We start from the raw sequence: 14,992 nt of genomic DNA on the forward strand, positions 1-14,992 counted from the left end.
TGAGCGCTTACTGTGTGCAGAGCACTGGACTAAGCGCTTGGGAAGTCCGAGTCGGCAACATATAGAGACGGTCCCTACCCAACAGTGGGCTCACAGTCTAGAAGGGGGAGACAGAGAACGAAACCAAACATATTAACAAAATAAAAGAAATAGAGTAGATACGTACAAGTAAAATAGAGTAATAAATCCGTACAAACATATATACAATCAATCAATCAGTTGTATTTATTGAGCGCTTACTGTGTGCAGAGCACTGTACTAAGCGCTTGGGAAGTACAAGTTGGCAACATATAGAGACAGTCCCGACCCAACAGTGAGGTGCTGTGGGGAAGGGATGGAGAAGGAGAGGAAGGAGAAGCAGCGTGGCTCAGTGGAAAGAGCCCGGGCTTTGGAGTCAGAGGTCATGGGTTCGAATCCCTGTTCCACCACTTGTCAGCTGTGGGACCTTGGGCAAGCCACTTAACTTCTCTGTGCCTCAGTCACCTCATCTGTAAAACGGGATTAAGACTGTGAGCCCCCCGTGGGACAACCTGATCGCCTTGTATCCCCCCGGCGCTTAGAACAGTGCTTGGCACATAGTAAGTGCTTAACAAATACCAAACTTTTATTAGACTGTGAGCCCACTGTTGGGGAGGGACTGTCTCTATATGTGGCCAACCTGTACTTCCCAAGCGCTTAGTACAGTGCTCTGCACACAGTAAGCGCTCAATAAATACGACTGAATGAATGAGTGTGCCATTAACAAAAAATAAAAAAGAAAATAAAAATAAAATAAATAAAAAAAATAAAATAAAAATAAAAAAATAAAAAAAATAAATAAAAAAAAATTAAAAAAATTAAAAAAATTAAAAAAATTAAAAAAATAAAAATAAAAAATAAAAAAAAGGAGGGGGCTCAGTCTGGGAAGGCCTCCTGGAGGAGGTGAGCTCTCAGTAGGGCCCGGAAATGATGGTATTTAAGCGCTTACTATGTGCTAAGCACTGTTCTAAGCGCTCCCCCGGGCCCGAGAGCGTGCGGCGTGGCACCCGAAGCGGCGCTTGTGTCTCCGTCAGGGGCTGCAGCCTCTCGGACGACGGCGGCCTGCTGGCTCAGTGTCAGGGTCTGTCCAAGGAGGTGATGGAGCTCAGCCTGGAGGAGAAGAAGCTGGACGAACTCATCCAGACCTGCACGCTGGACCTCAAACTGCTAACCGACGACTCGGAGAACCAGAGATATCCTTTGGCCGCCCCCCAAGACCCCCGGGGGGGGGGGGGGACCGACTCGGACGGTCTCCGCCGCGGAAAGGTTTCCAAGGGAGCGGGTGGTTCCTGCCTCGTTTTCCAAGGGCTCATCACTTCTACATAGTTACCATTCTGTGATGTGCGTATAGCTTATTACTTCTACATATTCACCATTCTGTTGATTTTGCGAATGATCATCATCAAGCGTATTTATTGAGCGCTTACTATGGGCAGAGCACTGGACTAAGCGCTTGGGAAGGACAAGTTGGCAACATAGAGAGACGGTCCCTACCCAACAGCGGGCTCACGGTCTGAAAGGGGGAGACAGAGAACAAAACCAAACATACTAACAAAATAAAAGAAATAGAATAGATATGGACAAGCAAAATAAATAGAGTAATAAATATGTACAAGCATATATACAGGTGCTGTGGGGAAGGGAAGGAGGTAAGATGCAGGGGTGGGGGACGAGAGGGAGAGGAAGGAAGGGAGGGTGAATGATGTGCATATAGCTATAATCAATCAATCAATCGTATTTATTGAGCGCTTACTATGTGCAGAGCACTGTACTAAGCGCTTGGGAAGTACAAATTGGCATCACATAGAGACAGTCCCTACCCAACAGTGGGCTCACAGTCTAAAAGGGGGGAGACAGACAACAAAACATGCAGACAGGTGTCAAAATCATCAGAACAAATAGAATTATAGCTACATGCACATCATTAACAAAATAAATAGAATAATAGTAAATATGTAGAAGTAATAAGCCTTTGAAAAACAATAGCGGTGCACTAGCCACTAAGACAGGTGTCAAAATCATCAGAATAAATAGAATTATAGCTATATGCACATCATTAACAAAATAAATAGAATAATAGTAAATATGTAGAAGTAATAAGCCCTTGAAAAACAATAGTGGTGCACTAGCAACTAGACAGGTGTCAAAATCATCAACACAAATATATAATATATATATATATAATATATGTAATATATACATAGTACAGTGCTTTGCACATAGTAAGTGCTTAATAAATGCCATCATTATTATTATTATTATAATTCTAGTCCATTCATTCAGTCGTATTTATTGAGCGCTTACTGTGCGCAGAGCACTGGACTAAGCGCTTGGGAAGTCCAAGTTGGCACTATAGAGAGACGGTCCCTACCCAATAGCGGGCTCACAGTCTAGAATCAATCAATCAATCAGTCGTATTTATTGAGCGCTTACTGGGTGCAGAGCACTGGACTAAGCGCTTGGGAAGTCCAAGTTGGCACCGTATAGAGACGGTCCCTACCCAACAGCGGGCTCACAGTCTAGAAGACTATTTGTTTTGATGATTTTGACACCTGTCTAGTGGCTAGTGCACTGCTATTGTTTTTCAAGGGCTTATTACTTCTACATATTTACCATTCTATTGATTTTGTTACCTAGTGCACTGCTATTGTTTTTCAAGGGCTTATTACTTCTACATATTTACCATTCTATGATGTGCATATAGCTTATTCTACATATTTACCATTCTATTGATTTTGTTAATGATGTGCATATAGCTATAATATATATATAGAACAGTGCTTTGCACATAGTAAGCGCTTAATAAATGCCATCATTATTATTATTATAATTCTATTCCATTCATTCATTCAGTCATATTTATTGAGGGCTTACTGGGTGCAGAGCACTGGACTAAGCGCTTGGGAAGTCCAAGTTGGCACCATAGAGAGACGGTCCCTACCCAACAGCGGGCTCACAGTCTAGAATCAATCAATCAATCGTATTTATTGAGCGCTTACTGTGTGCAGAGCACTGTACTAAGCGCTCGGGAAGTACAAATCGGCAACATATAGAGACAGTCCCTACCCAACAGCGGGCTCACAGTCTAGAAGACTATTTGTTCTGATGATTTTGACACCCGTCTAGTGGCTAGTGCACCGCTATTGTTTTTCAAGGGCTTATTCCTTCTACGTATTTACTATTATTCTATTTATTTTGTTAATGATGTGCATATAGCTATAATTCTATTTGTTCTGATGATTTTGACACCTGTCTAGTGGCTAGTGCATCGCTATTGTTTTTCGAGGGCTTATTACTTCTACATATTTACCATTCTATTGATTGTGTTAATGATATGCATGTAGCTATAATTCTATTCCATTCATTCATTCAGCCGTATTTATTGAGTGCTTACTGTGTGCAGAGCACTGGACTAAGCGCTTGGGAAGTCCAAGTTGGCACCATATAGAGCCAGTCCCTACCCAACAGTGGGCTCACAGTTTAGAAGACTATTTGTTTTGGTGATTTTGACACTGTCTAGTGGCTAGTGCACCGCTATTGTTTTTCAAGGGCTTATTACTTCTACATATTTACTATTATTCTATTTATTTTGTTAATGATGTGCATATAGCTATAATTTTATTTGTTCTGATGATTTTGACACCTGTCTAGTGGCTAGTGCACCGCTATTGTTTTTCAAGGGCTTATTACTTCTACATATTTACCGTTCTATTGATTTTGTTAATGATGTGCATATAGCTATAATTCTATTCCATTCATTCATTGTCGTATTTATTGAGCACTTACTGTGTGCAGAGTACTGTACTAAGCGCTTGGGAAGTCCAAGTTGGCGCCATATAGAGACGGTCCCCACCCAACAGCAGGCTCACAGTCTAGAAGACTATTTGTTTTGATGATTTTGACACCTGTCTAGTGGCTAGTGCACCGCTATTGTTTTTCAAGGGCTTATTCCTTCTACGTATTTACTATTATTCTATTTATTTTGTTAATGATGTGCATATAGCTATAATTCTATTTATTCTGATGATTTTGACACTTGTCTAGTGGCTAGTGCATCGTTATTGTTTTTCGAGGGCTTATTACTTCTACATATTTACCTTTCTATTGATTGTGTTAATGATATGCATGTAGCTATAATTCTATTCCATTCATTCATTCAGCCGTATTTATTGAGCGCTTACTGTGTGCAGAGCACTGGACTAAGCACTTGGGAAGTCCAAGTTGGCACCATATAGAGACGGTCCCCACCCAACAGCGGGCTCACAGTCTAGAAGACTATTTGTTTCGATGATTTTGACACCTGTCTAGTGGCTAGTGCACCGCTATTGTTTTTCAAGGGCTTATTACTTCTACATATTTACTATTATTCTATTTATTTTGTTAATGATGTGCATATAGCTATAATTTTATTTGTTCTGATGATTTTGACACCTGTCTAGTGGCTAGTGCACCGCTATTGTTTTTCAAGGGCTTATTACTTCTACATATTTACCGTTCTATTGATTTTGTTAATGATGTGCATATAGCTATAATTCTATTCCATTCATTCATTGTCGTATTTATTGAGCACTTACTGTGTGCAGAGCACTGTACTAAGCGCTCGGGAAGTACAAATCGGCAACATAGAGACAGTCCCTACCCAACAGCGGGCTCACAGTCTAGAAGACTATTTGTTTTGATGATTTTGACACCCGTCTAGTGGCTAGTGCACCGCTATTGTTTTTCAAGGGCTTATTACTTCTACATATTTACTATTATTCTATTTATTTTTTTAATGATGTGCATATAGCTATAATTCTATTTGTTCTGATGATTTTGACACCTGTCTAGTGGCTAGTGCACCGCTATTGTTTTTCAAGGGCTTATTACTTCTACATATTTACCATTCTATTGATTTTGTTAATGGTGTGCATATAGCTATAATTCTATTCCATTCATTCATTGTCGTATTTATTGAGCGCTTACTGTGTGCAGAGCACTGGACTAAGCGCTTGAGAAGTCCAAGTTGGCACCATATAGAGACGGTCCCTACCCACCAGTGGGATCACAGTCTAGAAGACTATTTGTTTTGATGATTTTGACACCTGTCTAGTGGCTAGTGCACCACTATTGTTTCTCAAGGGTTTATTACTTCTACATATTTACTATTATTCTATTTATTTTGTTGATGATGTGCATGTAGCTATAATTCTATTTGTTCTGATGATTTTGACACCTGTCTGCATGTTTTGTTGTCCGTCTTCCCCCCTTCTAGACTGGGAGCCCGTTGTTAGGTAGGGACCATCTCTTTGTGTTGCCGACTTGTAATTCCCAAGCGCTTAGTACAGTGCTCTCCACACAGTAAGCGCTCAAATGCAATTGAATGAATAAATGAGCTCATTGTTGGGTAATAATAATAATAATGATGGCATTTATTAAGCGCTTACTATGTGCAAAGCACTGTTCTAAGTGCTGGGGGGATACAAGGTGATCAGGTTGTCCCACGTGGGGCTCACAGTCTTAATCCCCATTTTACAGATTAGGTAACTGAGGCCCTGAGAATAATAATAATAATAATAATAATAATGATAATAATATTGGCATTTGTTAAGCGCTTACTATGTGCAAAGCACTGTTCTAAGTGCTGGGGGGATACAAGGTGATCAGGTTGTCCCACGTGGGGCTCACAGTCTTAATCCCCATTTTACAGATGAGGTAACTGAAGAACAGAGAATAATAATAATAATAATGGCATTTGTTAAGCACTTACTGTGTGCAAAGCACTGTTCTGAGCGCTGGGAGGATACAAGGTGATCAGGTTGTCCCACGTGGGGTTCACAGTCTTAATCCCCATTTTACAGATGAGGTAACTGAGGCCCTTAGAAGTGAAGTGACTTGCCCAAAGTCACACAGCTGACAAGTGGTGGGGCCAGGATTTGAACCCATGACCTCTGACTCCAAAGCCCGGGCTCTTTCCACTGAGCCACGCTGCTTCTCTGGGTTGGGACTTGTACTTCCCAAGCGTTTAGTCCAGTGCTCTGCACCCAGTAAGCGCTCAATAAATACGATTGAATGAATGAATGAGGGAGAGGGGAGAGAGGGGCTTTTTTTTGTGTTTGTGTGTTTATGGCATTTAAGTGCCTACTATGTGCCAGGCACTGTACTGAGCACTGGGGTGGATACAAGCTAAGCGGGCTGAATCCAGTCCATGCCCCACGTGGGGCTCAATCAATCAAGCATATTTATTGAGCACTTTCCGAGTGCAGAGCACTGTACTAAGTGTTTGGGAGCGTATGATACAACCAAGTTGGTTAACATATTCCCTGCCACAATGAGCCGGTGTGTGTGTGTGTTTGTCTGTGTGTGTATGTATCTATTCCCAAGTGCTTAGTACAGTGCTCTGCGCACAGTAAGTGCTCAATACAATTGAATAAATGAATACGGATGTACATGTGTATATATAAATGAATATATAATCCTTATACGCAGTTCGTATAGATCGAAGTGTTCTGTATAAGGGTTGTCATTCAGTGGTTGATGAGCAAAGGCAGATTACCACCACACTGAAAACTCTCTTGAAAACGGATCATAAATCTACAAGAAAAATCACATTGTCCTATAGTTATTTCATTCATATATATGAATCATATATATATGAATATCATATATATATATATGAATACCAAATATAGTTATTTGGCAACGTCCTGCTTCCGTCTCTAACCAAGGAAATGGCATCTCTGTCGAGGTTGTGAGATCATTTTCTTTCCAAACTCAGAGCAATGGTTAGGTAACATCCGTGAGAGTATCGCAATCATTTACTCTGCATATATTTAAGTGGAATAACTTAATAGAACCAGTTTTAATGTGGGCTGACATTTATTAAATGTAAAGTGGTAAGTCCTGCTTCCGTCTCTAGCCGAGGAAATGTAATCTCTGTTGAGGTTGTGAGATTGTTTTCTTTCCAAACTCGGAACAATGGTTAGGTAACATCCGTGAGAGTAGTTGCAATCATTTACTCAGCATATATTTAAGGGAAATAACTTAATAGAACCAGTTTTAATGTGGGGTGACATTTATTAAATGTAAAGCGGTAAGTCCTGCTTCCATCTCTAGCCGAGGAAATGGCATCTCTGTCGAGGTTGTGAGATCGTTTTCTTTCCAAACTCGGAACAGTGGTTAGGTAACATCCGTGAGAGTATCACAATCATTTACTCTGCATATATTTAAGTGAAATAACTTAATAATTGAACCAGTTTTAATGTGGACTGACATTTATTAAATGTAAAGTGGTAAGGCCTGCTTCCATCTCTAGCTGAGGAAATGGCATCTCTGTTGAGGTTGTGAGATCGTTTTCTTTCCAAACTCGGAACAGTGGTTAGGTAACGTCCGTGACAGTAGTTGCAATCATTTACTCGGCTTATATTTAAGTGAAATAACTTAATAGAATCAGTTTTAATGTGGGTGACATTTATTAAATGTAAAGTGGTAAGTCCTGCTTCCGTCTCTAGCCGAGAAAATGGCATCTCTGTCGAGGTTGTGAGGTCGTTTTCTTTCCAGACTCGGAACAGTGGTTAGGTAACATCCGTGAGAGTATCACAATCATTTACTCTGCATATGTTTAAGTGAAATAACTTAATAGAACCAGTTTTAATGTGGGGTGACACTTATTAAATGTAAAGTGGTAAGATAAGGAGTGAATATCTCCCCTTACTTCACTTTAAAGTAATTTGCAGGGTCAAGGACAGGGTTGGGGACAGAATACCGTAACTGGAATGTTTTCAGACTTCCTTTGGCTGTCACTTCCCTTGTTCTTTTCAGACGATTTTCCCCTCAAAAAAGACCAGCTCATTTCTCTCCATCTCATCCGGGTGTAGCTCCCTGAGTCTCACTGTAGGCGGGGATTGTGTCTATTATATTGTTACATTGGCTTCTCCCAAGCGCTTAGTACAGTTCTCTGCACACGGAAAGCGCTCGATAGATCCAACCGAATAAACAAATGAATGGAGAAAAGACACAAGGCCTCTCTCTGGTCCCATCCTCTCCCCATATTCCCCAGTTGGTGTCTAACTAATCCGTGGTATTTTTTGAACACTTCACTGTGTGCTCGGCATGGTAGTAAACGCTTTGGAAAGTTGGTAGATTTAATCCCCGCCCTCAAAGAGCTTTCTGACTGGAGATTAGATGCTCGCAGTTGGGGCTGATCATAGATGGAACGACCCTTCCCGGTGATGACTTCTAGGAAAAAGGAGTAGCATTCAGATTTTGCCTAATCTTCTCTTCCGTCCCCCGTCTGCCCCCCGTTCCCTCAGGGAACCAGTCAATCAGTCGATCAATTGTATTTATCGAGCGCTTACTGTGTGCAGAGCACTGTAGTAAGTGCTTGGGAGAGTACAATCGATCAGAGTTGGAAGACACACTCCCTGCCCACAACCCGATCATACGGTCTAGATGACAGGTTTACCATCCGTCGGTCGTATCTATTGAGCGTGCGAACTGTGTGCAGAGCACTGTACTAAGCATTTGGGAGAGTCCAGTATAATAATAATAATAATAATAATAATGGCATTTATTAAGTGCTTACTATGTGCAGAGCACTGTAGTAAGTGCTTGGGAGAGCACAATCGATCAGAGTTGGGTGACACACTCCCTGCCCACAACCCGAGCTTACGGTCTAGACGATGGGTTTATCGTCCGTCAGTTGTATCTATTGAGCATGCGAACTGTGTGCAGAGCACTGTACTAAGCATTTGGGAGAGTACAGTATAATAATAATAATAATAGTGGCATTTATTAAGCGCTTACTATGTGCAGAGCACTGTAGTAAGTGCTTGGGAGAGTACAATCGATCAGAGTTGGGTGACACACTCTCTGCCCACAACCCGAGCTTACGGTCTAGACGACGGGTTTACCGTCCGTCGGTCGTATCTATTGAGCATGCGAACTGTGTGCAGAGCACTGTACTAAGCATTTGGGAGAGTACAGTATAACAATAATAGTGGCATTTATTAAGCGCTTACTATGTGCAAAGCACTGTTCTAAGCGCTGAGGAGTTTACAATAATAATAATAATGATGGCATTTATTAAGCGCTTACTATGTGCAAAGCACTGTTCTAAGCGCTGGGGAGGTTACAATAATAATAATAATAATGAAGTCATTTATTAAGGGCTTACTATGTGCAAAGCACTGTTCTAAGCGCTGGAGAGGTTACAAGGTGATCAGATTGTCCCACGGGGGGCTCACAGTCAATCTCCATTTTGCAGATGAGGTAACTGAGGCTCAGAGAAGTGAAGTGACTTGCCCAAAGTCACCCAGCTGACAATTGGCAGAGCCGGGATTTGAACCCATGAACTCTGACTCCAAAGCCCGGGCTCTTTCCATTAAGCCACGCTGCTTCTCCGTATTTATAAATGGCACATTCCCTGCCCACAGTGAGTTTAAAGTCTAGAAGGATGAAGAATCCCATCGTTTCCTCCAAGATTCTCATCCATCTCAAAGGGCGGAATTGAGGACTCCATTGGATTCGTCCCGTATTCCCCGAGCGTCAGCCGAATTTTCATAATCTTACCTCCTTCCCTTCCCCACAGCACCTGTATATATGTTTGTATATATTTATTACTCTATTTCACTTGTACCTATCTATTCTATTTATTTTATTTTGTTAGTATGTTGGGTTTTGTTCTCTGTCTCCCCCTTCTAAGCTGTGAGCCCACTGTTGGGTAGGGACCATCTCTATATGGTGCCAACTTGGACTTCCCAAGCGCTTAGTCCAGCGCTCTGCACACAGTAAGCACTCAATAAATACGATTGATTGATTGATTTATTGATTTACGTTCCTACGCTTTCCAAGCCTTAACCAGAAACGGCCTGGAACCGCTTCCCGGCTTCCGTCTTGGTCCGGGCCCAGTAGGGTGGTGACGGTTTTCCCCTCGTTGCGACGGGACGGTACTTTGGAAAGCCCGCCCGCCGAGGGGATGCGCGGGCCGCCTCGGTTTCAGCTGGCCGTTCGGCTCCCAGTTTGGCAGAACTCCTTCGCCAGGGTGTTGAAATTTTCCTTCCTCTGCAGCCTGTTGAGTAAATGAGGATGAAAGCATCACTTTCACAGGCTTGACGTCACGCCGGCCGGCACCCGGGGTGTAGGAGCCGGTCCCCGGGATTTCTCCTCTTGTCATCCTCTGCTTTTTCAGTAAAAACCCGAAACAGCACGGCCTGGGGATGAGTCTGTTGACAAAGCGACCGATGCCGTGGAATACGGAAAGTCCCGGAGGGAGCCAACAAAGCGGCGGCGTCTCGGCGGGGAGTAGGATCCCTCAGTCCGGGCGGAGGGTTGGAAGTATTTCCAGATTATTTTCCCTGCAATCCCGCGGCGGTTTGGGGTTCCCAAGCGACCGCGCCTGCCCTCCGGACGGAAGATCGCCTTAACACCGGTTTTACACTAGCGTACGTCACGTATCAAGATATCCGAAAAATCAGTGGCCTTACAGACCAGACCGTTATAGTGGTGAAAGCCCCTCCGGAAACAAGACTCGAAGTGCCTGACCCGTTAGAGGTAAGGATCCAGCTTTTCTTCTCGGCAGATGGGAAATTTCATCCCAGACTGAGCCCGCTCCTTCCTCTCCCCCTCCCCATCGCCCCCCTTACCTCCTTCCCCTCCCCACAGCACCTGTATATATGTTTGTACAGATTTATTACTCTATTTGTACATATTTATTCTGTTTTATTTTGTTAATATGTTTTGTTCTCTGTCTCCCCCTTCTTAGACTGTGAGCCCGCTGTTGGGTAGGGACTGTCTCTATATGTTGCCAACTTGGACTTCCCAAGCGCTTAGTACAGCGCCCTGCATCATCGTCATCATCAGTCGTATTTATTGAGCGCTTACTGTGTGCAGAGCACTGTACTAAGCGCTTGGGAAGTCCAAGTTGGCAACATATAGAGATGGTACCTATCCAACAGTGGGCTCACAGTCTAGAAGGGGGAGACAGAGAACAAAACAAAACATATTAACAAAGTAAAATAAATAGAATAAATATGTACAAATGAAATAAATAGATAAATAGAGTAATAAATATGTACAAACATATATACAGGTGCTGTGAGGAAGGGAAGGAGGTAAGATGCACACAGTAAGCGCTCAATAAATACGATGGAATGAATGAATGAATCTGCAGAGGGGCTTCCTCACTTGGAAAGGGAGCGGGTGATGTTTCTTCTTTTGTTTTATTGTCTGTCTCCCCCTCCTAGACTGGGAGCCCGCTGTTGGGTCTCTATATGTTGCCGACTTCCCAAGCACTTAGTCCAGTGCCCTGCACACAGTAAGCGCTCAATAAATACGATTTAATGAATGAATAATAGTAATAATAATGATTATGGTGTTTAAGCGCTATGTGCCAGGCACTGTACTAAGTGCTGGGGTCGATAAATGCAAATTGGGCTGGACCCAATCCCTGTCCCATTTGGGGTTCCCAGTCCTCATCCCCATTTTACAGATGAGGCCCAGTGAAGTGACTCGTCCAAGGTCACACAGCAGACAAGTGGCAGAGCCGGGATTAGAACCCAGGTCCTTCTGACTCTCAAGCCCGGGCTCTATCCACTAGGCCACGCTGCTTCTCACACTTGCTTAGCTAAGAGTGATAATTGCATTTACTGAGGGCCTGCTCGAGGCAGTCAGGCGGACTAAGCGCTTGGAAGGTAGAACAGAAGTCCAAGAAACATTCCCTGCCCACAAAGACTTTTCCCAGGGTTTGGAAACAGGGTTCCGTTTTTACGGTGGAGTTGAGGTGAAAAAAGTCTTCCCCTTGGCGTTTTCTGGTCCCTAGGTAACTTGGTCACACCTGGAATAGAGCCTGAGACTCCTTTCCTCCTCTCCCTTCTCTCCCTTTGGCCTCGGAAATGACGATCGCTCGGATTTTTCCGAGGAAAACTCGCTCTGAAAAAGGGCCCGCAGGACCCACGTAGACGGAGTATTTCCTTCATGCTGTCAAAAGCGCAATTCTCCTGGAAATGGTGCTGCCGGGCGGGCTGTGGGCATCCAGCGGGGCTCAGCGGAAAGAGCCCGGGTTTGGGAGTCAGAGGTCATGGGTTCTAATCCCGCCTCCGACACTTGTCAGCCGGGTGACTTCGGGCCGGTCGCTTCACCTCTCTGGGCCTCAGGGACCTCATCTGTAAAATGGGGATTGAGACTGTGCCACGTTGGGGACAACCTGATTGCCTTGTATCCACCCCAGCGCTTAGAACGGTGCTTGGCACATAGTAAGCGCTTAACGAATACCAGGAATATTGTGATGATCCTCAGCAAAAGGCCAGCAGCCACCGTCCACCTTCTCCTGGGTGGGCAGGATATATTTCCGGGGCGACGTCTGGTTTAGAGAGTAGGCAGCGGATGAGGTGGGATGTGGAAAGGGGAGAAGAGAGGGCAGGAGAGAATCATCGCCACTCGGTGACAGTAGTAGACTCCCCCTCACAGCTTCATCCGGTCCGGAGGGTCACCTAGTGGGACGGATCCCCGGAATACTGGATTTTGGGGCTCGGAAAACGTAGTTCCCCCCCACCGAGAGCCCTGCGGATCTTTGTGCGGATGAGGTGGGATGTGGAAAGAGGGGAAGGAGGGCAGAGAGGAAAGGGGAGAAGAGAGGGCAGGAGAGAATTATCGCCGCTCAGTGACAGGAGTAGACTCCCCATCACAGATGCCTCCGATCCGGAGGGTCACCTAGTGGGACGGATCCCCGGAATACTGGATTTCGGGGCTCGGGAAACGTAGTCCCCCCCCCCACCGAGAGCCCTGCGGATCTTTGTGCGGATGAGGTGGGATGTGGAAAGAGGAAAGGGGAGAAGAGAGGGCAGGAGAGAATCATCGCCGCTCGGTGACAGTAGTAGACTCCCCCTCACAGCTTCCTCCGATCCGGAGGGTCACCCAGTGGGATGGATCCCCGGAATACTGGATTTTGGGGCCCGGGAAACGTAGTCCCCCCCCCCACCTAGAGCCCTGCGGATCTTTGTGCGGATGAGGTGGGATGTGGAAAGAGGGGAAGGAGGGCAGAGAGGAAAGGGGAGAAGAGAGGGCAGGAGAGAATCATCGCCGCTCGGTGACAGTAGTAGACTCCCCCTCACAGCTTCCTCCGATCCGGAGGGTCACCCAGTGGGACGGATCCCCGGAATACTGGATTTCGGGGCTCGGGAAACGTAGTCCCCCCCCCCACCGAGAGCCCTGCGGATCTTTGTGCGGATGAGGTGGGATGTGGAAAGAGGGGAAGGAGGGCAGAGAGGAAAGGGGAGAAGAGAGGGCAGGAGAGAATCATCGTCGCTCGGTGACAGGAGTAGACTCCCCCTCACAGCTTCCTCCGGTCCGGAGGGTCACCCAGTGGGATGGATCCCCGGAATACTGGATTTCGGGGCCCCGGGAAACGTTGTCCCCCCCCACCGAGAGCCCTGCGGATCTTTGTGCCATGTCCCTCCTCTCTGCAGAACCTCCAGATACACTTATCCAGTACCCAAGGACCCATCGAAGTCTACTTGTGCCCGGAAGAGAACGAAATCCACAGTCCGGTCAAGTCCTACAATCAAGACCATAATGGGAATATTCCTAAATCTAGTTCCAAAGGTAAGGTGTGCGTTTAGCCCGTGTGTGTGTGTGTGTGTGTGTGTGTGTGTGTGTGTGTGTGTGTGTGTGTGTGTGTGTGTGTGTGTGTGTGTGTGTGTGTGTGTGTGTGTGTGTGTGTGTGTGCATGCCTATGTGAATGTGCGCGGATAAAAGCGTATGTGTAGGGAAGCAGCGTGGCTTAGTGGAAAGAGCATGGGCCATAATGGGAATATTCCTCAATCTAGTTCCGAAGGTAAGGTGTGTGTATACATCTCTATGTGTATAATAATAATAATAATAATAATAATAAACATCTATGCGTATAATAATAATAATAATAGCATTTATTAAGCGTATGTGTAGAGAAGCAGCGTGACTTAGTGGAAAGAGCACGGGCCATAATGGGAATATTCCTCAATCTAGTTCCAAAGGTAAGGTGTGTGTATACATCTCTATATGTATAATAATAATAATAATAATAACATGCATCTCTATGCGTATAGTAATAATATAATAATAATAATAATAATAATGATAGGATTTATTAAGCGTATGTGTAGAGAAGCAGCGTGGCTTAGTGGAAAGAGCACGGGCCATAATGGGAATATTCCTCAATCTAGTTCCAAAGGTAAGGTGTGTGTATACATCTCTATGTGTATGATAATAATAATAATAATATACATCTCTATGCGTATAATAATAATAATAGCATTTATTAAGCGTATGTGTAGAGAAGCAGCGTGCTTCTCTAATAATATGATATATATATATAATATATATATAATATAATATATATAATAATAATGCTAATGATAGCATTTATTAAGCGTGTGTGTAGAGAAGCAGCGTGGCTTAGTGGAAAGAGCACGGGCCATAATGGGAATAGTCCTCAATCTAGTTCCGAAGGTAAGGTGTGTGCATACATCTCTGTGTATAATAATAATAATAATAATATACATCTCTATGTGTATAATAATAATAATGATAGCATTTATTAAGCGTATGTGTAGAGAAGCAGCGTGGCTTAGTGGAAAGAGCACAGGCCGTAATGGGAATATTCCTCAATCTAGTTCCAAAGGTAAGGTGTGTGTATACATCTCTATGTGTATAATAATAATAATAATAATAATATACATCTCTATGCGTATAATAACAATAATAATAATAATAACAATAGCATTTTAAGCGTATGTGTAGAGAAGCATCATGGCTTAGTGGAAAGAGCACGGGCCATAATGGGAATAGTCTTCAATCTAGTTCCGAAGGTAAGGTGTGTGCATACATCTCTATGTGTATAATAGTAATAATAATAATAATAATCATAATATACATCTCTATGCGTATAATAGTAATAATAATGATAGCATTTATTAAGCGTATGTGTAGAGAAGCGGCGTGGCTTAGTGGAAAGAGCACA

General features: G+C 43.9%; 1 protein-coding gene across 1 annotated transcript in view; it reads left to right on the top strand.

Moving 5' to 3' along the window:
• Positions 1–14,992, top strand: part of E2F3 (E2F transcription factor 3) — a 60,404-nt gene that overhangs the window by 42,337 nt on the left and 3,075 nt on the right. The window contains exons 4-6 of the mRNA XM_038771401.1: positions 1,053–1,211; positions 10,434–10,548; positions 13,461–13,596. Coding sequence (XP_038627329.1) covers positions 1,053–1,211; positions 10,434–10,548; positions 13,461–13,596 — 410 coding nt within the window. The remainder of the gene's footprint in view (positions 1–1,052; positions 1,212–10,433; positions 10,549–13,460; positions 13,597–14,992) is intronic.

This window comes from Tachyglossus aculeatus, chromosome X2 (genome assembly GCF_015852505.1).
Source record: "Tachyglossus aculeatus isolate mTacAcu1 chromosome X2, mTacAcu1.pri, whole genome shotgun sequence".
NCBI lineage: Eukaryota > Metazoa > Chordata > Mammalia > Monotremata > Tachyglossidae > Tachyglossus > Tachyglossus aculeatus.